Source organism: Myotis yumanensis, unplaced genomic scaffold (assembly GCF_028538775.1).
Source record: "Myotis yumanensis isolate MYYU_CA2020_CCGP unplaced genomic scaffold, mMyoYum1.0.hap1 SCAF_10, whole genome shotgun sequence".
Taxonomy (NCBI): domain Eukaryota; kingdom Metazoa; phylum Chordata; class Mammalia; order Chiroptera; family Vespertilionidae; genus Myotis; species Myotis yumanensis.
In genome coordinates, this window is record NW_027223761.1 from 82,759,051 (window position 1) to 82,784,699 (window position 25,649).

General features: G+C 49.4%; 1 protein-coding gene across 3 annotated transcripts in view; it reads left to right on the forward strand.

The window, feature by feature from the left end:
* KMT2A (lysine methyltransferase 2A) overlaps positions 1 to 25,584 on the forward strand; it is a 90,956-nt gene extending 65,372 nt beyond the window's left edge. For 2 of the 3 annotated variants that reach the window (XM_070426173.1, XM_070426174.1), the window contains 12 exons: positions 41 to 201; positions 390 to 575; positions 771 to 5,004; positions 5,542 to 5,619; positions 7,513 to 7,577; positions 8,987 to 9,157; positions 11,036 to 11,110; positions 18,545 to 18,723; positions 18,881 to 18,984; positions 19,639 to 19,722; positions 20,126 to 20,255; positions 21,225 to 25,584. In XM_070426173.1, the coding sequence (XP_070282274.1) occupies positions 41 to 201; positions 390 to 575; positions 771 to 5,004; positions 5,542 to 5,619; positions 7,513 to 7,577; positions 8,987 to 9,157; positions 11,036 to 11,110; positions 18,545 to 18,723; positions 18,881 to 18,984; positions 19,639 to 19,722; positions 20,126 to 20,255; positions 21,225 to 21,500 (5,743 nt within the window). In that variant the 3' untranslated portion in view covers positions 21,501 to 25,584. Of the gene's footprint in view, positions 1 to 40; positions 202 to 389; positions 576 to 770; positions 5,005 to 5,541; positions 5,620 to 7,512; positions 7,578 to 8,986; positions 9,158 to 11,035; positions 11,111 to 18,544; positions 18,985 to 19,638; positions 19,723 to 20,125; positions 20,256 to 21,224 lie in introns of those variants that run through there. The other variant, XM_070426172.1, reaches the window with a different exon arrangement.
* The last annotated feature ends 65 nt before the right edge of the window (positions 25,585 to 25,649 follow it).

Here is a 25,649-nt window from a genome sequence, read left to right on the forward strand (position 1 = left end):
CTGGACCCTCACCTCTGCTGGTCCCGACAAACCTTCGCAGGTGTTCCCGCGTGTACTGGAGCACCACGGACGCCCGCAAGCGCTGCGTGTACACGTGCAAGATCGTGGAGTGCCGCCCGCCGGCCGTGGAGCCAGACATCAACAGCACCGTCGAGCATGACGAAAACAGGACCATTGCCCACAGTCCAACATCTTTTGCAGGTTGGTCTTTAGTCAAGGTGTCATTTGAATGAGACTTTTTGGAATACTGGGATTGAAGCATGCGGAGAATGTCACTTCTTTGGGAGGTCTCATTTGAAAATTTCCTTAACAGCTGGTTTTTTGTTGGGCCATTTGTTTGATACCTTAATTGGACTGTTTTTAGTAAGGGTTTTTATATCCTACCACAGAAATGTCATCTAAAGAAAGTCAAAACGCAGCTGAAATTGTAAGTCCTTCATCACCAGACCGACCTCCTCATACGCAAACCTCTGGTTCCTGTTTTTATCATGTCATCTCAAAGGTTCCTAGGATTCGAACACCCAGTTATTCTCCAACACAGAGGTCCCCTGGCTGTCGGCCACTGCCTTCTGCAGGTAAAGGGTTTCATTGACTCCAAGGTCAGCTCAGACGGGAATTTGTGATTTTTTTCAGGCCATTTTATTTTAGTGACTTATACTTACTGGAAATGTTGATTTTTCGTTACCTGTAAATATATATAGCCAAGACTTAAACCAGTGACTGTCAGTTCTGTCAGTAACAGACTTTGTCACTCTCTCTCTCTCCTTTAGGAAGCCCTACTCCAACCACTCACGAAATCGTCACGGTGGGCGACCCTTTGCTCTCCTCGGGGCTCCGAAGCATCGGCTCCAGGCGGCACAGTACTCCTTCCTCAGCACCCCAGCAGTCGAGACTCCGGATGATGTCTCCAGTGAGAACGGGGAACACTTACTCCAAGAATAATGGCTCCTCCGTCTCCATCCCGGGGGCCACTACGGACCTGGAGTCAAGTGCCAAAGCAGTGGATCATGTCTTAGGGCCACTGACTTCAAATACCAGCTTAAGGCAAAACACTCCCACCTCTTCCAGTTTGCAGAGGACAGTGGTGATGATGGCCACCAAAACCAGTCACGTGGATGGCTCTTCATCTTCAGAAATGAAGCATCCCAGCGCTTCAGACCTGGCCTCCAGCAGCTCCTCTTTGAAAGGAGAGAAGACCAAAACGCTGAGTTCCAAGAGTTCCGAGGGCTCCGCTCATAACGTGGCCCACCCCGGCCTCCCCAAACCGGCTCCGCAGCGTCACAGTCCACCATCTGGCGAACCAAATGTTAGTAAAATGGGCGCGTTCGTGGAATTCTCTCCGGTGCCGTTTTCCTCCAGAGAGGCCCTCCCCCTCCCGCCGCTCCATCTGAGAGGGCAGAGGAATGATTGGGACCCGCATCCAGACCCCACCCAGGCAGGGAGTCCCCCCGCTGAGGGCGACACGGACATCAAAACCTTGAAGCTGTCGGGGGTGAGCAACCGATCATCTATCATCAACGAACAGGTGGGATCTAGCTCCAGAGACAGGAGACAGAAAGGGAAAAAGGCTTGTAAAGAAACCTTCAAAGAAAAGCGTTCCAGTAAGTCCTTCCTGGAGCCTGGTCAGGTCGCCGCTGGTGAGGAGGGACACCTAAAGGCAGAGTTTGCAGATGAAGGTTTGACTCCTGAGTTTCCAGGGCAACGGCCATGTAACAACGTGTCTTCTGATAAGATTGGGGACAAAGTCCTTGCTGCTGCTGGAGTCCCCAAAGCTCCGTCCGTGCAAGGAGAAGGCCCTGCCACGGAATTACAGACGCCCCGAAAACGCACGGTCAAAGTCACACTGACACCCCTGAAGATGGAAGGTGAGAGTCAGTCCAGAAATGCCCTGAAGGAAAGCAGCCCTGCTTCCCCTTTGCACATGGAGTCAGCCTCGCCAGCAGAGCCCGTGTCAGCCTCCGGAAGTCCAGGAGCTGGGCCAGTGGCCCAGCCAAGCCCCAGCAACACCTCCTCCCAGGAGCCTCCGAGCAACAGCTACCAGACTCTTCCCGTCCAGGACAGGAATCTCATGCTTCCTGATGGCCCCAAGCCCCAGGAGGACGGGTCTTTCAAAAGGAGGTACCCCCGTCGGAGTGCCCGGGCCCGCTCCAACATGTTCTTCGGGCTCACCCCCCTCTACGGAGTCCGGTCCTACGGGGAAGAAGACCTTCCGTTCTACAGCAGCTCAACGGGGAAGAAACGAGGCAAGAGGTCAGCGGAAGGGCAGGTGGATGGGGCTGATGACTTGAGCACTTCCGACGAGGACGACCTGTACTATTACAACTTCACCCGGACGGTGATCGCGGCGCGGGCAGAGGAGCGGCTGGCGGCCCACAGCCTGTTTCGGGAGGAGGAGCAGTGTGATCTCCCGAGAATCTCACAGCTGGATGGTGTTGACGACGGGACGGAGAGCGATACCAGTGTCACGGCCACCACGAGGAAGACCGGCCAGATTCCAAAAAGAAACGGGAAAGAGAACGGGACAGAGAGCCTCAAGCTGGACCGGCCCGAAGATGGGGAGAAGGAACATGTCATCAAGAGTTCTGTGGGCCACAAAAGCGAGCCCAAGGCAGAGAACTGCCACTCGGTGAGCCGAGGGAAGACCCAGGGGCAGGACTCCCTGGAGGCTCAGCTCAGCTCCTTGGAGTCCAGCCGCAGGGTCCACACCAGCGCCCCCTCGGACAAGGCCTTGCTGGACACCTACAACCCCGAGCTCCTGAAGTCGGACTCCGACAACAACAACAGCGACGACTGCGGGAACATCCTGCCCTCGGACATCATGGACTTTGTCCTGAAGAACACGCCCTCCATGCAGGCCTTGGGGGAGAGCCCGGAGTCCTCGTCCTCGGAACTCCTGAACCTGGGCGAGGGCCTGGGCCTCGACAGCAACCGTGAGAAGGACATGGGTCTGTTCGAAGTGTTTTCTCAGCAGCTGCCGACCACGGAGCCTGTGGACAGCAGCGTCTCTTCGTCCATCTCAGCCGAAGAGCAGTTCGAGCTGCCGCTGGAGCTGCCGTCTGACCTCTCCGTGCTGACCACGCGGAGCCCCACGGTCCCCGGCCAGAACCCCGGCAGGCTAGCCGTCATCGCAGACGCAGCAGAGAAGAGAGTCGCCATCCCGGAGAAGCCCGTGGCCGCCTCCGAGGATGACCCAGCGCTGCTGAGCCCGGGAGTCGACCCCGCGCCCGAAGGCCACATGACTCCCGACCGATTCATCCAGGGACACATGGACGCCGACCTCGCCAGCCCCCCGTGCGGCGCAGTGGAGCAGAGCCGTGGCAGCAGTCAGGATTTAACTCGGAGCAGCAGCACCCCTGGCCTCCAGGTACCGGCTTCCCCTTCTGTGCCCATCCAGAACCAGAAATACGGGCCCAGTTCTGCCGAGAGCCCCGGCCCGTCTCAGATCTCTAATGCGGCCGTGCAGACCACGCCTCCCCACCTGAAGCCGCCCACCGAGAAGCTCATTGTCGTTAACCAGAACATGCAGCCACTTTACGTGCTCCAGACTCTGCCGAACGGCATGACCCAGAAAATCCAGCTGACCTCTTCCGTTAGTTCTGCACCCAGTGTGATGGAGGCAAACCCTTCCGTGCTGGGGCCCATGGGCAGTGGCCTCGCGCTGACCACGGGGCTAAACCCAGGCTTGCAGACACCTCAGCCTCTTTTCCCTCCTGCGGGCAAAGGCTTGCTGCCCGTGCCTCACCACCAGCACTTACACCCCTTCCCCACAGCTGCTCAGGGCAGTTTCCCGCCCACCATCAGCAGTTCTCCTCCAGGCCTGCTCATTGGGGTGCAGCCTCCTCCAGATCCCCAACTTCTGGTGTCTGAAGCCAGCCAGAGGACAGACCTGAGCACCACGGTAGTCACTCCGTCCTCTGGACTCAAGAAAAGACCCATATCTCGCCTGCAGACCCGAAAGAATAAGAAGCTTGCTCCCTCTAGCACCCCTTCAAACATTGCCCCCTCCGATGTGGTTTCTAACATGACACTGATTAACTTCACACCCTCCCAGCTTCCAAATCACCCCAACCTGTTAGATTTGGGGTCACTTAACACGTCATCTCACCGGACTGTCCCCAACATCATAAAAAGGTCTAAGTCCGGCGTCATGTATTTTGAACAGGCACCCCTGTTACCACAGACGGTGGGCGGACCTGCCACAGCGACGGGCACGTCGACCGGGAGCCAGGACACTGGCCACCTCGCTTCGGGGCCCGTGGCCGGCTTGGCGTCCGGTTCCTCAGTCTTGAATGTCGTATCCATGCAAACGACAACTGCCCCTACGAGTAGTGCGTCGGTTCCGGGACATGTTGCATTGACCAACCCGCGGTTGCTGGGTGCCCCAGACCCTGGCCCCATAAGCAACCTGTTGATTAAAGCCAGCCAGCAGGGCCTGGGGATCCAGGACCAGCCCGGGGCTCTGCCGCCCAGCTCGGGAATATTTCCCCAGCTGGGGCCGCTGCAGACCCCCTCCACTGCGGCGATGTCGGCTGCATCTGGTGTCTGCGTCCTCCCCTCGACGCAGACAGGGGTCCTAGCGGCCGCCTCCCCCTCCAGGGACGCCGAAGATCACTATCAGCTTCAGCATGTGAGCCAGCTCCTGGCCAGCAAAGCGGGAATTCTCCCTTCCCAGCGGGATCCTGAAGCTGCTCCAGGGACCCAGGGGCCGGGCTTGGCGCAGACAGCAGACGCTCCTAACAGCCTGGGGCTGGAGCCAAAGAGGGTGGCCTCCTCTGCTGGACAGGCCCGCTCGGCCTCCCCTGCGGGCTCCCCCTCCTCCGGACCCCAGTCCGCAAGCCCCTCCGTGCCAGGCGTTCACCCCAAACCAAAAAGCAAGCGCATCCAGCTGCCTTTGGACAAAGGGAATGGCAAGAAGCACAAGGTTTCCCACCTGCGGACCAGCTCCTCGGAAGCACACGTTCCGGACCAGGAGGCCCCCACGTCCTCCCTGACCTCGTCCACAGGGTGAGAGCCAGTGTCGGCGGTGCTGGGTCTGTGGGGTCCAGGCCCCGAGCAGAGGCTGGGGGAGGGGTCATCTGTGAGAGGATCAGCCTTCTGTCCACGTTTGCAGTGCTCAGGTGTTTTCTGGGTCTTAAATGATTGTTTTCTCACTCACGGTGGTAGCATATAGAGCAGACTTCAGTGCCATTCGTGAGCAGTGGGTCTCCTGCATAGAACCTCGGCTCTGATGTAACACGGTGCCGCTGCTGGCTGCTGTTGCTTCTTTGCTGAGGCCGAGGGATAGTTATTCCTGTTCAGAGTGTAACATGTCTGATGTGCACAAGTGAATGTTACATATATATGCGCCCAGGGAGCCACCATTCAGATCGAGATAGAAAACCTCCCTAGTGCTCCAGAGACTCCTGGTGCCGTGGGCAGCTCCCCGCAGGGCACCCACACCCCCTGCATCACCACGGGCTGGTTCAGGTTACCAGAGCCCGACTGTCATTTCTGTGGCCTGACCCCCACCCTGGTGCATACGTGCTAACGGTTCTGTTTCAGGGCCCCCGCAGCAGAGGCCGAGCAGCAGGACACAGCTGATGGGGAGCCGGCGGCACAGGAGTGTGGGCAGCCCCCGGGGTGAGCAGAGAAAGGTCTCCAAGACCAAGTCCTCATTAAACATCCTTCTTCCTGTGTGTGTGGCCGGTGTGTTCTGATCCTCACCAGAGAAAATGTTTATTGATTTGAGAGAGAGACATCCATGTGGGAAACATGATCAGGTGCCTCTCGCACGCTACCTGACCAGGCATTGAATCCGCAACCCAGGCATGTGCCCTGACCGGGAATCAAACCTGCAACCCTTTTGTGCACAGGACGATGCTCCAACCAACTGAGCCACTCGGCCAGGGTGCCAAAGTTCCTTTAATAAAAGTCATACGGTATAGGATTATTTAAATAATGGATAATGGTTCCCTGTTCATCCTGCCTAACCCCATCCCAATCTATTCCTTAGAGGTAACATTGCTAACAATTTGTTTTCATCCATGGTGACATTTTTTAAAATACGTTTTTAATTGATTTGAAAGAAAGAGGGATATAGAGATTGAAGCATCAATGAGAGAAACATTGACTGCCTCTCCCATGCCCCCTACTGGCGATGGAGACCACAACCTGGGCATGTGCCCTGACCGGGAACCAGACCCTGACCTCCTGGTTCATAGGTTGCCGCTCAACCACTGAGCCACACCGGCCGGGCTGGGAGACCTTTGTATGCATACACAGGTATATGTGGCATACATAAGGACATGTATATACTTCTTTATACATAGAATGAGTAATGCTATATGTACTGTTCTTTACCTGGTTTTATCGCTTACCAAATTGTGTGCGCATTTCTGTACAGTGTTTATAGATGCACTTTATATTTTAATGGCGGCCTCTGGCTCCCGTGTGCGATCTACAGTAATTTACCTAACTATCCCCTTTAGTATATATTTCACTGTTGTGGGTTCAATCCCCGGTTGGGGCCCATTGTGGGAGGCAACCAAAAGCAGCCAACTTAAGCTGCTCTTAAGTGATTCCAGAACTGCTTCTAGCAAGAGTTCTTTAATCCTTTTCCCAATACTAAGGGTGAGAAAGAATGTAAGGACACAATCTACAACCCCAAAAGTAAAAGTTGAATGTCGCCCTAGCCAGTTTGGCTCAGTGGATAGAGCATTGGCCTGTGGGTTCGATTCTGGTCAAGGGCATGTACCTCGGTTGCAGGTTCCTCAGCCCTGGTTGGTGTGTGTACAGGAGGCAACCAGTCGATGTGTCTCTCTCACATCGATGTTTCTCTCTGTCTCTCTCTCTCCCCCTTCCACTCTAAAAAATCAATGGAAAAATATCCTCGGTTGAGTATTAACAAAATAAATAAATAAAAATTTAATGTCAGTATTTGGGGGGGGGGGGATCTCCTAGAACACTGGTCAGCAAACCGCGGCTCGCGAGCCACATGTGGCTCTTTGGCCTCTTGAGTGTGGCTCTTCCACAAAATACCACATGCGGGCACGCACGTACAGTGCGATTGAAACTTCATGGCCCATGTGCAGAAGTCGGTTTTCGGAAAGGAGATAGACGAAAGAAGTATACAAGACGAGTGTGGATGGGAGAGTTGGAAGGGGTCGACCTCAGCGAACGTACCTCAATCAGATTGAGGACGTTTTTAGCAAAGGCCAGCTTAGGAGTACCCTAATTAAGTTAATAACAATGTACCTACCTATATAGTTTAAGTTTAAAAAATTTGGCTCAAAAGAAATTTCAGTCGTTGTACTGTTGATATTTGGCTCCGTTGACGAGTTTGCCGACCGCTGTCCTAGAAGATGGCTTTCTATTGGTGCCGCATGGTAGCGGTGGTGGTGCTCATTCAGTGGCTGGTCTCCGGCAGTGGCTTTGTGTAACTGACACAGCTTTTAGCTTTGAACTGAAGTCCTAGCTGATAAATCTCACATTTGTGTTTTTGGTTGTTTTTGTGTGTGTATGTGTGTGTTTTAGGCAAATGGCTGTTCTTCCTGAGGTTCAGACAACACAAAATCCAGCAAATGAACAAGAAAGTACAGGTATGTGGGTGGGTAACTGGTCCGAATAAGAATTTCAAAGCCAAACGTGCTGTAAAAATCACCTGCATTACCTACTGGTTTTTCTAGATTTAAAAATAAATCCCCCCCAAACAGTCACACAGAAGCGAAGTAATGGAACAAACGAGCCTGAGACCCACAGCATCTCTCTGTCCCGTGCTCGTCCACTACAGATCCTGTGGCCGTCGGTCAAGGAAAGGACACAAGACTGAAACCTTTAACTACGCTCCTGCTCCACTTGCTTTAATAGTAGAGCAGTATGGTACAAATAGCTAGTGATGCCCTGGCCGGTGTGGCTCAGTGGACAGAGCGTCGGCCTGCAGACCAAAGGGTCCCGGGTTTGATCCCGATCAAGAGCACGTACCTCAGTTGCAGGCTCCTCCCCAGCCTGTGCCATGGTCGCGGCTCATGCAGGAAGCAACCAATCGATGTGATTCTTTCACATCAATATTTCTCTCTGTCTTTCCCTTTCTTTAAAATTAATGGGAAAATATCCTTGGGTGAGAATTAAAAAATAATAATAATAAAAATAAAAAGTAAGTAAATAGCTCGTGATAACCTCACTTCATTCACCCCTGGTTGTCACTGAAGAAAACCAGGAAGCATGCTTACTCTGTAAGCTAGCCAGATTCGGCTGTGCCACCAGGTACTCTCCAGAGCCCTCCCGGTCTGTCCTGCGATGTGGTCAGTAAACAGCAGGTCATGTTGTTCCGATCGGGGAGCTCTGGGGTCAGGCTTTGCCCGTTTCCATTAAAGGGCCTGTCTTCCCCAGAGGAGAACCCGGTGGGGAAACTGCTTGGACACCAGCTTTGGGGTGTGGGAACACTGCTGCCTTGCTGATCCTCGAGAAGGTGGGTCGGTCTCTGTGTGGGAGGACAGCAGGGGCCGACCGTGCAACTCTGAGCCACAGGAGTTCAAGCCCGGCGTTCCCATCTATTGGCTGCCTGAACCTGGGCTGCTAGGCCGCCTACCTCTCTCTGTCTCAGTTCCCTCACGTACTCACCAGACTTGTGAGGTTTGTGAGTTACTATCAAGGGAACGTACCTGAGAGAGTAGGAGAGTGCCCGGTACATACTGCTTCGTACACATTAGCAGTGTTATTTTTTACTTTAACCAACAGAGGGCAGCCACTTACTGAAAAACTCAAATTGTCATACTAGAAACTGCCACAAAGAGCATGACTCTATGTTAAAACCATTCTTTCTAGTTTTACTGGTAGTAGTGTGTAGCTATGGCCTGAGTAGCGAGCTCACCTCCTTGAGACTCCGTTTGATTGCCTGCCAGTGGGATAATCCCTGTTCTGGATGCCGCTGGCTTCGCAATGTTGTGCGTAGTCTGGGCTCCCCTGGCCTGCTGCTGCGGCCGCTGACGCTCTGCGCTCTCCCTCGCAGACCCGAAGGCGGCGGAGGAGGAAGATGGAGGCTTCAGCTCGCCGCTCATGCTCTGGCTGCAGCAGGAACAGAAGCGCAAGGAAAGCATCACTGAGAAAAAGCCCAAGAAAGGCCTGGTGTTTGAAATTTCCAGTGATGACGGCTTCCAGATCTGTGCGGAGAGCATTGAAGGCGAGTGGATTGCTCGGGCTGCCCCAGCACAGGCCTGCCCGGCCTGAGCTGCACCGTCCGTGTTTGTGCCGCTTGCAGGGCAGCGCTGTGCGGCTGTGCTGGGAGGTGTTGGGGGCTTTGCACCTGTGGTTTGTCCTTAGAAGTTAGTGTTCTTGAGAAACAGTCCGTGGTTTATGGGAAAAGTTAGGGATACAGATGTTTTGAACGTTACACCCACCCTGCATAGCACATGAGATCTCTGCTTGTCTCTCTCACTTTTCTCCTACCACTTCCTGTTTTGTTGTTGTTTCTTTCTTCTTTTTTTTTTTTTTAATTGATTTCAGAGAGGAAGGGAGGGGGGGAGAGAGAGAGAAGAAACATTGATGATGAGAGAAGAGAGTCGTTGACCGGCTGCCTCCTGCACGCCCCCCACTTGGGATTGCGCTCCCAACCCGGGCATGTGCCTTGACCAGAATCAAACCTGGGACCCTTTAGTCCCCAGGCCAACGCTCTATCCACTGAGCTAAACGGGCCAGGGCCTTCCTGTACATCTTGAATGGTGTTCTCCCTCACCTCTATAAACGTTTGTTTACTTTTATGTCTGACTCAGCAGGCAACTTCCCGTAAGGGCTTGAAGCTTATGTTCTTCCTAGAGACCTGATACACAAAATTCATGCGGGTGTGGTGGGGTGGGGATCAGCCTGGCCTGCACCCTCTTGCAGTCCAGCCCTCTCACAATCTGGGACGCCTGCTCGCTCCTTGCCTGCTCGCTCCTTACCGCCTGGCTCGCCATTCCTTAGCGCTGCCCCGGAAGCAGGACAGGCTCCCGCCACCGCCTGGCTTCTGGCTGAGCAGAGCTCCCGCTGTGGGAGTGCACTGACCACCAGGGGGCAGCTCCTGCGTTGAGCATCTGCCCCCTGGTGGCCAGTGCAGGTCATAGCGACCAGTTGTTCTGGTTCTGCCATAACAGTTGCTGGGCTTTCATATATATAGATTTAACATTTTTGTGCCCCTAACATGTAGCTGTTCGTTAGCTGTTAAAGGACTGGTGAATGTGCTGTAGGCAATAGGTACTAGAGGAGTTTCAGGGGGAAGAAAGGTCACAGTGGGTCAGCGAGAGTTATCAAAAAAAACATGAAAGCCCGAACTGTGTTGCTCAGTGGGTAGAGTGCTGGCCTGCGGACCACAGGGTCCTGGGTTCGATTCCAGTTGAGGGCACGTACCTTGGTTGCAGGCTCTTCCTTGGCCCTTACCCTGTTCAGGGCACTCACAGGAGGCAATCAATCGATAATCGATGTGTTTCTCTGACATTGATGTTTCTCTCTCTCTCTTTCCCTCTCTTATTTACTCTCCCTAAAAATCAATGGAAAAATATCCTCGAGTGAGGATTAACGACGAAAAAAGAAAGAAAGAAAAATGTTAAGAGAACTAGACTGAGTCTGAAATCCACATGGATTTCTCCCCACCACTCCACACTCACTTCTGTGACAGTGAGAGACGATAGGACCTTAGGGGAGAGCTGAGAGGGACTGTGCAGGTTTCCAGTTACAGCTCGTCATTGTAAGGCACGGAGAAGTCACGGTGTCCCCACAGTCTTGGTAAGTTGTTCATTGTTACTGCGTTGGTCAAAGTGTAGGGAGTAGAATTGACACCGACGCTTAGGTTTAGGGTCCAGGTGCCATCGAGGGATGGCAGTGCTTTGGGGACTCGTCATTTCAGGCGGTCTGGATCCCCTCACTGCCTCTGTCCTTTTCCCTCTCCGCTTCTCACGCACTGAACTGATTGAAACTACAAAACAACCTGCAGCAGGAGCGTGCGCTTCCGCCGCGGGATTCTGAGAGCAGTGCTTGCGCCGCCACTGGTGCGGGACGCTTGCTGGAACATTGTCTTTCCTCACAGATGCCTGGAAGTCGCTGACAGACAAAGTCCAGGAAGCGCGATCCAATGCCCGGCTAAAGCAGCTGTCGTTTGCAGGTAACGGCTAGTGTGCTCATTCTGCTCCTGTCTCAGAATATGCTGGTAGCTTGGTCTACGTTACAGAGTTGATTTCTAAAAACAAAACAAAAACCACAGCAACATTCTTTTTTTTAAAATGAATTTTCACAACTTTATTGAGACATAATTCTTTTACTGTACGTTCACCGTTTAAAGCACACAGTTCGGTGGCTTTGAGTGTGCTCACCGAGGAGCAGCCGTCCTGTCTGTATCACGCCAGGACATTTCCATTATCGCCAAGAGCAACCTCGTGCCCGTCAGCAGTCATTGCTCAGCTCCAGCCCCTGGCAACCACGAATCCACTTTCTGTGTCGGTGGGTTTGCTGTGTATTTCGTACATGGGACAGGGCTAGGCTGTCCAACTAGAGGGGTAACCAGTTCAGAACGACTGTTCAAATTTATTTATAGTTCATCCAGTGCAAAAAGAAGGAATCGTACAATATGTGGCCTTCTGGGGCTGGCTTCCTTCATTTAATACCATGCTCTGCTGTAACGTGGCCTCAGCACTCGCATCCTTTTTTTTTTTTTTATTAACAAATGAATTTTGGCAGAATACACGTAAAATTTACCATCTTAACCATTTTGAAGTGTAGAAATTCAGTGGTGTTGAATACATTCTCAGTGTTGTACAGCCGTTGCCACCTATCACTCTTCATTCTTCTCCTCGCCCTGGCCCCTGGCCACCACCATTGTATTTTTTGTCTTTGTGAGTTGGATTACTCTAAGCACCTTATGTAATCATACAGTTTGTGACTTGCTTATTTCACTTACCATAATGTCCTCAAAGTTCATCCATGTTGTAGTATATGTCAGGATTTACTTTTTAAGGTTGAATAATATTTTACTGTGTCGTATTTTACATTTTGCTTATCCATTGATCGTCGATGGACACTTGGCTTACTTAATATTAATCCCTTATTAGATACATGTTTGCAAATAATTGCTCTCATTCTGTGACTTTTTACTCTATGGATAGTGTCCTCCCATTTTTTGCAGATGGTGAGGGAGATATTTTGGGGGCAAGAAAATAGGGTTCATGGGTCTGGCTCTGACCAACGGGTTGTCACTGGATGAACTATAATTAAATGCATCCTTAGTTGTTCTGAACTAGTTATTGGTAATGTGTAATTCTACTGGAGGGTTTGGCTCAGTGTTCTCCTCCTCAGATTGAATAGTCTGGCCCTTTCTTTCTCTAGTGGCACAAAGATTTCTTTGGTTTATCCGTGTCTTGTGCTGCAATATGCAATGTAAGAAACCCTGAGCTCTGGAGGCAGATAGAACTGAGTTCAAGCTCTATTTCTGCCCTGTTGCTATCGATATTATATTGTTTGCAGCTAACTAACTTCTCTGAGTCTGGATCTCCGTATCTATAAGGTCATAATATTACTCCAACTTTCGATCTTTGTTGTGAGGATTAATTAAAATAATGAACCTGCCCCAGCTGGTTTGGTTCAGTGGATAGAGCGGTGGCCTGCGGACTGAAGGGTCTCGGGTTCAATTCCAGTCAAGGGCACATGCCTGGGTTGTGGGCTCGATCCCCAGTAGGGGATGAGCTGGAGGCAGCCGAGCAGTGATTCTCTCTCATCATTGATAACTCTCTCTCGCACGCGCACTTTTTCTCTCCCTCTCTCCCCCCCTTCCTCTCTGAAATCAGTAAAGGAATATTAAAAAAATATATAATGAATCTTACATTATTGGCAGCTCTTCATTTATATGTATCTATGTATTTATGTATCCTAATATACCTAATGTGCCAGTTAAGAGCGTTATCCTGACTGAAGGGATTTGAAACCGAATTCAGGGAAATTATTGAAAATTAGCACTTTTTATAGCATCTTCTCTTTTTTTTAATCTTTATTATTAAAAATATTTCCCCCATTGAGCCCTTCTAGCCCACCCCTGCTCCAGGCCTTCACCACCATATTGTCTGTGTCCATGGGTTACACAGACATGCATGCAAGTTCTGTGGTTGTTTACCTCCCACCCACCCACCCAGTCTTCCCTGCCTTCCCTCTGAGATTCCACATTCTGTTCACTGTCTCTGGATATATTTTGTTGATTAGATTCCACATGTGAGTGAGATCAGTGACACTTGTCTTTCTCTGACTGACTTATGTCACTCAGCATGACACTCTCCAGACCCCTCCATGCTGTCTCAAAGGGTAAGAGATGCTTCTTTTTTGCTGCTGCATAGTATTCCATGGTGTACATGTCCCACCGTTTTTTGCCCACTCATCTACTGATGGGCATTTAGCTATTGTAAATTGTGCTGCTATGAACACAGGGGTGCAAACATTCTTTCTGAGTGGTGCTTCGGGTCTCTTAGGATATATTCTAGAAGTGGGATCACTGGGTCAAATGCTGTTCCGTATTTAATTTTTTTTTTTATTTTTTAATATATTTTATTGATTTTTTACAGAGAGGAAGGGAGAGAGATAGAGAGCTAGAAATATCGATGGGAGAGAAACATCGATCAGCCGCCTCCTGCACATCTCCTACTGGGGATGTGCCCGCAACCCAGGTACATGCCCTTGACTGGAATCGAACCCAGGACCTTTCAGTCCGCAGGCCGACGCTCTATCCACTGAGCCAAACCGGTTTCAGCCGTATTTAATTTTTGAGGAAACTCCATACTGTTTGTTCTCCACAGTGGCTCACTAGTCTGCATTCCCACCAGCAGTGCACGAGGGTTCCCTTTTCTCCACATCCTCGCCAGCACTTGTCATTTGTTGCTTTGTTGATGGTAGCCATTCTGACAGGTGTGAGGTGATACCTCATTATTGTTTAATTTTCATCTCTCTGATGATCAGTGACTTTGAGCTTTTTTTCATGTGTCTCTTGGCCTCTGTGTGTCCACTTTAGAGAAATGTCTATTTCGGTCCTTTGCCATTTTTTAATTGGATTGTTTATCTTCCTTCTGTTAAGTTGTATGAGTTCCTTATATATTTTGGGTATTAACTCTTTATCAAATGTATCATTGCCAAATATGTTCTCCCACGCAGTGGGCTCCCTTTTCATTTTGTGTGGAAGCTTTTCATTTTGATGTGGTCCCGTTTGTTTTCTTTCTCAGTTTCCTTTGCCCTCGGAGATGTATCGGTAAACATGTTGCTATGAGAGATGTCTGGCATTTTGCTGCCTTTGGTTTCTCTTAGGATATTTATGGTTTCACGACTTGACTTACATTTAAGTCTTTTATCCATTTTGAGCTTATTCTTGTGTATCGTGTAAGTTGGTGGTCTCTAGTTCCAGTTTTTTGCATGTATCTGCCCAATTTTCCCCACACCATGTATTGAAGAGACTCTCTTGACTCCATTGTATATTCTTGCCTCCTTTATCAAATATTAATTGTAGTTTTCCGAGTACAAGTCTTTTATCGCCTTGGTTAAGTTTATTCCTAATTATCTTACTTTTTTTGCTGCAATGGTAAATGGGATTATTTGTTTAGTGTCTCTTTCTAAGAATTCATTATTGGTGTATTAAAAAAAATCAATTTCTGCGTGTTGATTTTGTATCCTGCTACATTGCCCAATTCATTTATTAAATCTAGTAGTTTTTTGGTGGAGTCTTTAGTGTTTTCTATTACAATATCATGTCATCTGCGAATAAGGACAGTTTTACTTCCTCCTTTCCAATTTCGATGCCTTTTATTTCTTCTTGTCTGATCACTGTGGCTAGGATTTTCAGTTGAATAAGAGTGGTGAAAGCATACATCCCTGTCTTTTTTTTTTTTTTTTTTAATATATTTTTATTGATTTTTTACAGAGAGGAAGGGGAAAGGGATAGAGAGTTAGAAACATTGATGAGCGAGAAACATCGATCAGCTGCCTCCTGCACACTCCCTACTGGGGATGTGCCCGCAACCCAGGTACATGCCCTTGACCGGAATCGAACCCGGGACCCTTCAGTCCACAGGCCGACGCTCTATCCACTGAGCCAAACCGGTCAGGGCCAGACATCCCTGTCTTGTTCCTGTTCTTAGGGGAAATGGTTTTCATTTTTTCCCATCGAGTATGATGTTGGCTGTAGGTTTATCATCTATGGCCTTTATTATGTTGAGATATGATCACTGTATTCCGACTTTGCTGAGTTTTTATCAAAAATGGGTGTTGGGCCCTAACCGGTTTGGCTCAGTGGATAGAGCATTGGCCTGCGGACTGAAGGGTCCTGGGTTCGATCCCCGCTAAGGGCATGTACCTTGGTTGTGGGCACATCCCCAGTAGGGGGCGTCAAGGAGGCAGCTGATCGATGTTTCTCTCTAATCGATGTTTCTAACTATCCCTCTCCCACTCTGTGAAAAATCAATAAAATATATGTATTTTTAAAAATGGGTGTTGGATTTTGTCAAATGCTTTTCTGCATCTATTGATATGATCGTGTGATTTTTGTCTTTCAGTTTGTTTATGCGATGTATCATGTTTATTGATTTGCGAATATTGTACCAGATTTGCATCCCTGGAATGAATCCCACTTGGTCATGGTGTATAATCTTTTTAATATATTGCTGGATCTAATTTGCTAATATTTTGTTGAGGATTTTAGCATCTATGTTCATCAGGGATATTGGCCTGTAATTCACTTTCTTTGTAGTGACTTTATCTGGTTCTGGAATTAGGATAATGCTGGCCTCATAAAAAGAGCGTGGAAGAGTTCCTTCCTCTTGGAGTTTTTTGGAATAGTTTGAGAAGGATAGGTGTTAGTTTTTCATTGAATGTTTGGTAAAACTCCCCTGTGAAACTTGTGTTTGATGGGAGTTTTTTGGTTACTGCTTCTATTTCATCAGTTGTTATTGGCCTATTCAGGTTTTCTGATTCTTCCTGATTCAGTTTTGGGAGACTGTATTTTTCTAGGAATTTGTCCATTTCATCCACATTGTCCAGCTTGTTGGCATATAGTTGTTCATAGTATTTTCTTAAAATCCTTTGTATTTCTGTGGTGTCAGTGGTTACTTCTCCGCTTTTGTTTCTAATCTTATTTATTTGGGTCCTTGTTTCTTATGAGTCTGACTAATGGCTCCTCAATCTTATTTATCCTTTCAAAGAACCAGCTCTTGGTTTCATTGATTTTTTTTGTATTTTTTTTTTAGTCTGTCAGTTATTTCTGCTCTAATCTTTATTATTTCCTTCCTTCTACTTGGCTTTTCTTGTCCTCTTTCTGGTTCTTTAGGTTGTAGGGTTAAATAGTTTATTGTTAATTTTTGTTGTTTTTTGAAGTAGGCCTCTAGTGCTATGAACTTCCCTCTCAGGACTGCTCTTGCTATGTCCAAGATTTTGGGTTGTTGTGTGTTCATTTTCATTTCTTTCAAGGAAGGTTTTTTATTTCTTTCTTGATCTCATTGGAAACCCATTCATTGTTTAATAACATGCTATTTAGCCTCCATGTGTTTGAATGTTTTGGGGTGTTTTTACTGTAGTTGAGTTCTAATTTCATTCCACTGTGATCTGAGAAGATGCTTGATATGATTTCAGTCTTCTTGAACTAGAGACTTGTTTTGTGTCCTAACATGTGGTCTATCTTTGAGAATGACCCATGTGCACTTGAGAAGAATGTATATTTTGCAGCTTTGGGTGAAATGTTCTATAAATGTCACTTAACTCCACTGTATGTAATTAGGTGCTCCTACATTGGGTACATATATATTTCCCAGAGTTATAACTTCTTGTTGGATTGATCCCTTTAGTACTATGTATTGACCTTTGTTGTCTCTTATGATAGCCTTCATTTTGAAGTCTATTTTGTCAGGTATGAGTATTGGTACCCCAGCTTTTATTTCTTTTCCATTTGCATGGAACATTTCTCCCATCCCTTCACTCTCATTCTGTGTGAGTCTTTTGTTGTGAGATGGATCTCTTGTGTAGAGCATATAGTTGGGTCATGTTTTTGTATCCATTCAGCTACCCTGTCTTAATATATATATATATTTTTTATTAATTTCAGAGAGGAAGAGAGAGAGAGAGAAATATCAATGATGAGAGAGAATCATTGATCGCTCCTGCATAGCCCCCACTGGGGATCGAGCCCACAACCCAGGCATGTGCCCTTGCCTGGAATCAAACTTGGGACCCTTCAGCCCACAGGCCAACACTCTATCCACTGAGCCAAACTGGCTAGGGTAACCCTATGTCTTTTGATTGCAGCATTTTTTTAACTGAAATTCTTTATTGTTTAAAGTATTACACGAGTCTCCTTTTTCCCCCATTGACCTCTCCCCGGCCGCTCCCACCCCCCAGCTCATGAACCACAACCTCTGGGCTTGGGAACACGAAGGCTGAATTGTTAGCATGTACCCCAAGGACTTCTCGCTGACAGTGCATGTGCTTTGCATTAGCACACCATGGGCTCTGCAGGTCCCTCGGCCGGGAATGGCCTTCCGGTAGTCTTTCCAGACCTCAGCCTCTGTGACCACTCTTCTCTATACTCACTGTCACCATTATCCCTCAAGTTACAGAAACCCCACCTCCTGACTGATTTAAATAGGAAGCTGATTTGCCATTTATGTTTCTATCTCTCTCCCTCTCCCTTCCTCTCTGAGATCAATAAAAACATATTTTTTAAAAAAGAAAGAAAGGGAGCCTGGCTGGAGTAATACCGTCCACGGCTCAGATTCTGCCACGTCAGCTGCGTGGCCGGGGGTGGTGTTTACGTTCTGTGAGCCTCGGTTTACTTCTCTGGAGATGAAGCTAGTGACTCTGGCCCCTGTGGTCACTAGGACCATAAAGTGAAGCCATGCATATAGCATCTCTGTGTACACAGAGCAGAGATAAGAGTCCATAGTTTTCATTTGCTGTTTTCACTTTATCTGTCACGAATGTTGTCCATATTGATAGATCTGTATTTGCATAATTTTACTTAAAAATGTTTGATTGGCCCTAACCGGTTTGGCTCAGTAGATAGAGCATCGGCCTGCGGACTGAAGGATCCCAGGTTCGATTCCGGTCAAGGGCATGTACCTGGGTTGTGGGCACGTCCCCAGTAGGAGATGTGCAGGAGGCAGCTGATCGATGTTTCTCTCTCATCAATGTTTCTAACTCTATATCCCTCTCCCTTCCCCTCTGTGGAAAATCAATAAATTATTTTTTAAAAATGTTTGATTGATTTAGGGAGGGGATAGGAGAGGGAGAGAGAGAGAAACATTGATCAGCTGACTCCTGCACACCCCCTACTGGGGATTGAGCCCCCCAGCTGGGCAGGCACCCTGACTGGGAATCGAGCCCGTGACCTCTCAGTGCATGGGACGGTGCTCAACCAACTGAGCCGCACTGGCCAGGGCTGTGTCCGCATCATTCGAGTGGCCATCTAATGGAACTGCTGACTGGTCTTCAGCTCGCCCGTGAGCGGCCTCGCGGGTGCTCCCTGGCTGGGCCGGTGGCCGCCGCGCACACCTGCTCAGCTCCTCACCGGTGCCTCTGCCCGCAGGTGTGAATGGCTTACGGATGCTGGGGATTCTGCACGACGCGGTCGTGTTCCTGACCGAGCAGCTGTCTGGCGCCAAGCACTGTAGGAATTACAAGTTCCGATTCCACAAACCGGAGGAGGCCAATGAGCCGCCCCTGAACCCTCACGGCTCAGCCCGGGCCGAGGTGCACCTGAGGCAAGTCCCGTCCTTTTCTGGAAGCAGTTTGGGGTATGAGTTTATTACCTGACAATGTAATTATTTTCCCACATAACCAGGAGATGTTCAGTGTTCGCGTCTTCTATTGCTTCGATTGAGTTATTTCTCTAAATGTATTCTAATCCCTTGGCTCCAGGAAGTCAGCGTTTGACATGTTTAACTTCCTGGCTTCCAAGCACCGGCAGCCGCCTGAGTACAACCCCAACGACGAGGAGGAGGAGGAGGTACAGCTGAAGTCGGCCCGGTGAGTCTGGGAGGGCGGGCGCTGGCAAACTCTGCCTCCCTCTGCTGGCTCCTCGCTGCGTGGCCTGACCAGACTCCCGGGAGCACGCAGAGGACTGAGGTCATGTGGTGAAGTGGCAGGAGCTGCTGCAGGGACAGCGTGTTAGCAGAGAAAGGAAGTAACTCTCAGGTGTCCGTTTTCTTTTCTTTGGCCGTAGTGCCCTCTGCCAGCTCTGGCTGCACACGGGAGTCACCCTGGTCAGAAAACACTATAGGTTTTAGCCGGAGCCCATCAGGCTCAGTGGCTGGAGCGCCAGCCTGGAGACTGAAGGGTCTCGGGTTCGATTCCAGTCAAGGGCACATACCTTGGTTGCAGGCTCCTCCCAGCCGGGGCCCTAGTCGGAAGGGAGAGGGGGCGTGCAGGAGGCAACCAATCGATGTGTTTCTCACACAGCGATATTTCTCTGTCCTTTCTCTATTCCACTCTCTCTAAAATCAATTGGAAAATATCCTCAGGTGAGGATTAAAAAAAAGAAAGTATTTAAAAGAGTCCTAATTTTATAAGGTACTTGTTTGCTTGGCACTGAGCAAAGAACACTGAGTCCTCTTCTCCAGGACCCTTCAGTCTAAGACTCAGAACTGAGTGGAGTTCATTATTACATCCTTGTCTCCTTAGGAGGGCGACTAGCATGGACCTGCCCATGCCCATGCGCTTCCGGCACTTGAAGAAGACGTCTAAAGAGGCTGTTGGTGTCTACAGGTATGACAGATTCTAGAGAGACTGCTAGGAAACTAGTGATGTTTTCCAAAATCGGAACGGACCCACTGCTGGAGCGCGTGCCCCCTCGGAAAGCTGGGTTTGTAGTTAACAGCCATTGAACCTGAGCCCTGGGTCCTGCAGTTCTTACACTGAACAATGCATTTAACCCAGCAAAGCTTCCCATTGCTGCTGCGTCAGTGGCTGTATGCAGAATGGAGAGCACTTTTGTCCTTGGCCATCTCAGAAAGTTCCTGCCCTCAGATCAGGTGGGGCCAGGTTCTTTTTTCCCCAAGTGTCGGTCCCTCTTGGGGGACTAACGGGATGTTACTCATTTGTTCATGTGTTCATACAATTAACCTTATTGCGGGACGTGTGGCTGATCTTGTCCATCTTCCTGTCCTAGGTCTCCCATCCATGGCCGGGGTCTCTTTTGTAAGAGAAACATCGATGCGGGTGAGATGGTGATCGAGTACGCTGGCAATGTCATCCGCTCCATCCAGACTGACAAGAGAGAGAAGTACTATGACAGCAAGGTGCGTCTCACACTCTCTCTCTCTCCTGTTCCTTCGTTTTGTTATAGAAAGTGACCACCAACTATAACTATCTCTAGATCAAAGAATAAAGAGTATTCCCCGGGCCGATGTGGCTCAGTTGGTTGGCATCATCCCCTGCACGGAAAGGTTGCGGGCTCGATCCCTGGTTGGGGGCATGCAGGAGGCAGCCCATCGACATGCTTTCACATCAGTGTTTCTCTCTCCCTCTCCCTTCTTCTCTTTCAAAAGATCAATTTTTTAAAAATAGTACTTTATTGATTCAAAGACACTTTTTTTTCAACATTTCTATATCCTCTGAAATTTGTGGTGGGACCAGTAAAAGTTCACAATCTACTCTAAGGATTAGTGTACAAAATACTTGTTGAAGGTTTGTCTGAATGGCTCTTGGAGTCAAAACCACATGGCAACACAATGCTCAGGTTTCTCTTTCCTGTTGGCTGGAACATCAAAAAGAAAAGAAAAAAAGAAACCAGTAATCTAGTGTCTATAACCTAGGAATTCATCATGGAAGTATCTTGAGAGATGGGAGGAATCTGGAAATTATACCAGAAGAAATGTTCAGCAGCAGCAACTATAAGTCACATCAGGAAAAGGTTGGGCCCTGGCCAGTTTGGCTCCGTGGATAGAGCATCGGCCCCCAGATGGAAGGTCTCCGGTTAGATCCCAGTCAAGGGCACACACCTTGGTTGCAGGCTCGATCCCCGGCCCTGGGCAGGGCAAGTGTGGAAGGCAACCAGTTGATGTATTTCTCTTACATCAGTGTTTCTCTCTTGGTTTCTCCCCTTCCCTTCCATTCTCCCTAAAAAGCAATGGAAAAATATCCTCGGTGAGGGTTAACAAAAATTTTTTTAAAAACACATATTTCTCAGTTAAAAGAAAGAAAGAAAAAGGTTGGGAGATGCTCTCAAATCTGAGCTGTACTAAACCGATGCTCGCCTTCGCATGCAGGGCATCGGCTGCTACATGTTCCGCATCGACGACTCTGAGGTGGTGGACGCCACCATGCATGGCAACGCTGCCCGCTTCATCAACCACTCATGCGAGCCCAACTGCTACTCCCGGGTCATCAACATCGATGGACAGAAGCACATCGTCATCTTTGCGATGCGCAAGATCTACCGCGGGGAGGAGCTCACCTACGACTACAAGTTTCCCATCGAGGATGCCAGCAACAAGCTACCCTGCAACTGTGGCGCCAAGAAATGCCGGAAGTTCCTCAACTGAAGCTGCTCCGCTCCCCGGTGCCGGGACCGGGGCCACCTTCGCCAGAGCCGGGAGTTGGGGCCTGAGGGGCCTCCCAGGTGGCTGAGCCCTGTGTCCTGTATTCACATTAGACATGTGATCACAGTCCTGGGGAGAGAGGAGGTCTCAGAGAAGATCCGGGACCTGCCTTCTGCCGGGGCCCCCTGTTGTGTGCTGTTCAGAAATGGGGAGAGGGGTCCCTACTAGACTTGCCTGGAAGGAGCTCTGGGTTCGTTGCATTGGGAGGTTGGGCCTGAGCTTCTCCTCAGAGAGAAGTGGCCGTCCTTTCTGTGGCCCTTTCCCACGCCCTGTAGCCAGGGGCCAGGCAGAGCCCTGGGTGGGGGTGGTTTGGTCCCTGACGGCTTGCCGGCAGGCCCAGCTGGAGCCGTCGGGGAACAAACAGGAGGCGGGTGGTTTCCCTGCCTTCCCAGGGAGCACTCGCTTCTGGTTGGGAAAGGGGATTCTGTGTTGGGGTTGTGCCAATTAATTACCAAACATCGAGCCTGTGGCTGTAAGCGGGAGTCCGTCCCCATGAGCCTTATCTCGGCCAGTTTCCTTCCTTGACCGCAGGAGCGGCTTCCTCCTCACTCCTCTTCACTCCACTTCCCTTGTTTTCCCTGCTTGGCCTCCACTGCTTTCCCATTCTCTCTGGGTGGAGGAGACAGAGACTCCTGCTCAAGGACACTCCCTGTGGGCATACTATGCGCCTCCGAACGTCCCCTGAGCCTGGAGGCACTCCCAGTGGGAGGTGGACAGGAGGCCTTGGCCAGAACCAGACAGAATGAGGCGTTTTCTCAAAACTCCGCTGAGAGTTTTAGAGAAACGTCCGGAGCCTGATATTTGAGACGAGGGAAAGGTTGTTTCAATAGTTGAGTCATGCAGCAACCAGAGCATCGGGCCAGGGTGCCTCTGGGCCCCATCCCTAGGCCACGGTGACCATTTTCCCTTCGTGACAACATAGGAAGACTTGATCTTTAAAGGGTCCACGTCCATTTGAAGGCACAACACTAATCAGATTTCAAGGCTCAAACCTTGGGGACTGAGCACCTTGCATTGAGGGGACTGCCACCTATGCAAACTCCACGGCTAAGTGAGTTCATGACACTACTGCCCTGCGCCCTCCCATGTGGCCGCCCGGGCCCTCTGCTTCCTCCCTCCCCGAGACAGTGTCCCGACCTATTAAATTAAGTCATCAGATTTTACTCTGTTCTGTTTACAGTTTACTATTTAAGGTTTTATAAATGTAAATATATTTTGTATATTTTTCTATGAGAAGCACTTCATAGGGAGAAGCACTTATGACAAGGCTATTTTTTAAACCGCGGTATTATCCTAATTTAAAAGATCGGTTTTAAATAAGTTTTTATTTTCATAGGATGAAGTTAAAGAAACTATTCAGCTGTACATGCAAAGTCTGGTTTTTCCTGCCCAGCTCCCCCTGGAAGTTTCTGTTGTTTCATGTGCAGTTTGTTTGTGCCCTGTTGACATAAACGTTTCCTGGGTTTGCTCTTCGACAATAAAAGGAAGGTCACCCAGCCCCTTGGGGCCGCTCCTCTTCTTTCCTGCACTGGCCCCTCCCTGACCCCGAGCGGTGACCCGTGCTCATCTCCTTTCCCGCTTCACAGCGACCGAGCGGATGGCACCTGACATCCCCATCACCCTCGGCCTCAGATCACCTCGTTCCCCCCTTGCCCGCTGAGCCCTCATTCCTGCAGAGACCCCACTGAAGCTGAAGCAGTCTGACCGCTCCCCAGGGAGCAGATCTGTTTCTCCGCCTCGTTCAGAGCGTGTAGTCCCTTCCCCCGGAGCCCCTCCCTGGGAAGTCCAGCCAAGCAATACTCCGCCAGCTCTGCCCCGGCTCACGGCTCTGCTGTGCCTTCGCTCTGGGCTCCCGTGCCCTTAAGAACTTCATGTGGTGGCTCTGCTGAAAGATGCCGTTCCCCTGCCTGCGGGGCCCAGCACTGTGGCCAGGGTGCAGAGACCGCCCTGGGACGTGGAGAAGGCACTCCACCCAGACCTCCCTTCCTTCCTCTTGCCCATGAACAAGACATGGTGGCCCGAGGGTTCACTACTGTCTGGTTTCCTTTATTATTGCACTGTGTGAGGTTTTTGTAAATCCTTTATTACTTTTTTAATTTTTTTTTAGAAAAAAACCTTAAGCTGCATTTGTTACTGGAATGATTAATGCACTGATGGGTCACGACTTCACCAAAGGCCAGTCTGGGGTGGGGGAGACTCAGCTGAGCAGACCCAGTTACTGCTCTGCTAGGCCGAGTACTGTGAGCCCCTCCTCTCTCCCAAACCTGCGTCTCCTCCTATGGCTGCAGGTGGTCTGCCTGGCCTTTCCCTCCCTGGTTATAACCACGGAAACGAGAAGTCCCTCCCACAGCTCAGCCTTGAGTTCATTGCCAAACTTCAGCCAACCTGCCAGGGACTTGGGGAGTGAGCTAAGCAGGCAGATGGGATAGCTGCCTCCAAAACACCTAAATTTGTTTTGAAAGTGAGCTAAGGAGTCTCCTCACAGAAGTGCAGACAGGTACTGCGGTGGGTCACTCCTAAGTCTCCAAGGGGCACCCCACGTCCCTGAGGAGTGACAGGCTGCGACCTGGCTGGTTCTGTGAACACTGGCACCCGCCGGTTTTGCTGCTGTGGCCGCCTCTCCTGGTGGCAGAGATGGCTGTGTAACCAGAGAAGCTGCCGGCACTGACCCTTGACCAGAACTCGGTCCCACCACCTTCAGCACAACCCCTCCTGGTTTTAGACCAGTAACGAGTTAGGGGCAGCCCTGGCAGCTGTATGCTCTGCCCAGGCTCCTTTGCCGCGATCCGGGCCCCGCCCTGCTTGCCTGCAGATCCCCGGCCACGCGGTACCTGGATTTCACAAAACACAACAACACAACACAAAAAAATCTTTTAATGAATGTATCTTTCTAAAGGACTGACGTTCAAATATCCGAAACTACTAAAGGTCCAAACCTTGTCAGATGATAACTTTTAAGTTTGATTTGGGGTATTTTAGGTTAAAAAATTTTTTTTCCTTTTTTTTTTTTAAGGAAAAGCGGGTCATTGCAAAGGGCTGGGTGTGATTTTGTTTCGTCTCCATTTTAAAGCAATACAAGGTGATTGAGCAGATGGTTTTATGCCGAATCATGAACACCAGTCAAGACTCACTCTCTAAACTTGCAACTTTTGTGTTTTGGTTTTCAAATAAGTATAAATATGATATATATAGGAACTAATATAGTAATGCACCGTGTAACAAAGCCTCGTGCAGTCCATGGCTTTCATTCTCTTAACACTATAGGTAGGGGTGTGTTCCAGTTGCTAGTGGCGGCGGAAAAAGCCGCTGGCCCTTCTGATGCTCGGGAACAGGGAGGCCCGGACACGGGGGAGGCAGACAGCGGTCCCAGCGGTCAGCGACGCAGGAGGTGCCACCTGGATGCTTTTCTGCCAGTGGATGTTGCCAGGCAGTATCTGTACTCCTTGTTTTTCTATTTTTGGTTATGAATGTTGGGGTTACCACCTGCATTTAGGGGAAAATTGTGTTCTGTGCTTTCCTGGTATCTTGCTCCCAGGTACTCTAGTTCTGTCTTTCAACCAAGAAAATAGACTCGTGGTGTTTCTTTCATTGAACTTTTAACAGTCTCTTTAGTAAATACAGGTAGTTGAATAATTGTTTCAAAAGCTCAACAGATGACAAGCTTCTTTTCTAAAAATGACATTTCTTGATACCTTTATCATGTATAACAGATCTTTCGGTTGTTTTTTTTCTTTCCTTGTGTTCTTCCGAGCTTCTGGTTAGAGAAAAAAGGAAAAAAAAAAAAGGGAAAAAAAAAGTGTCTAAAGTCCATCAGTGTTAACTCCCTGTGACAGGGATGAAGGAAAATAACTTTAATAGTTCAAAAAATAATAATGCTGAAAGCTCTCTACGAAAGACTGAATGTAAAAGTAAAAAGTGTACATAGTTGTAAAAAAAAAAAGGAGTTTTTAAACATGTTTATTTTCTATGCACTTTTTTTTATTTAAGTGATAGTTTAATTAATAAACATGTCAAGTTTATTGCTGCACGTGGTGGACCTTTCTTTTGGCTTCGTTGGTCGGAGGGTTGGGGGAGGGGAACAGGATGCCTGCC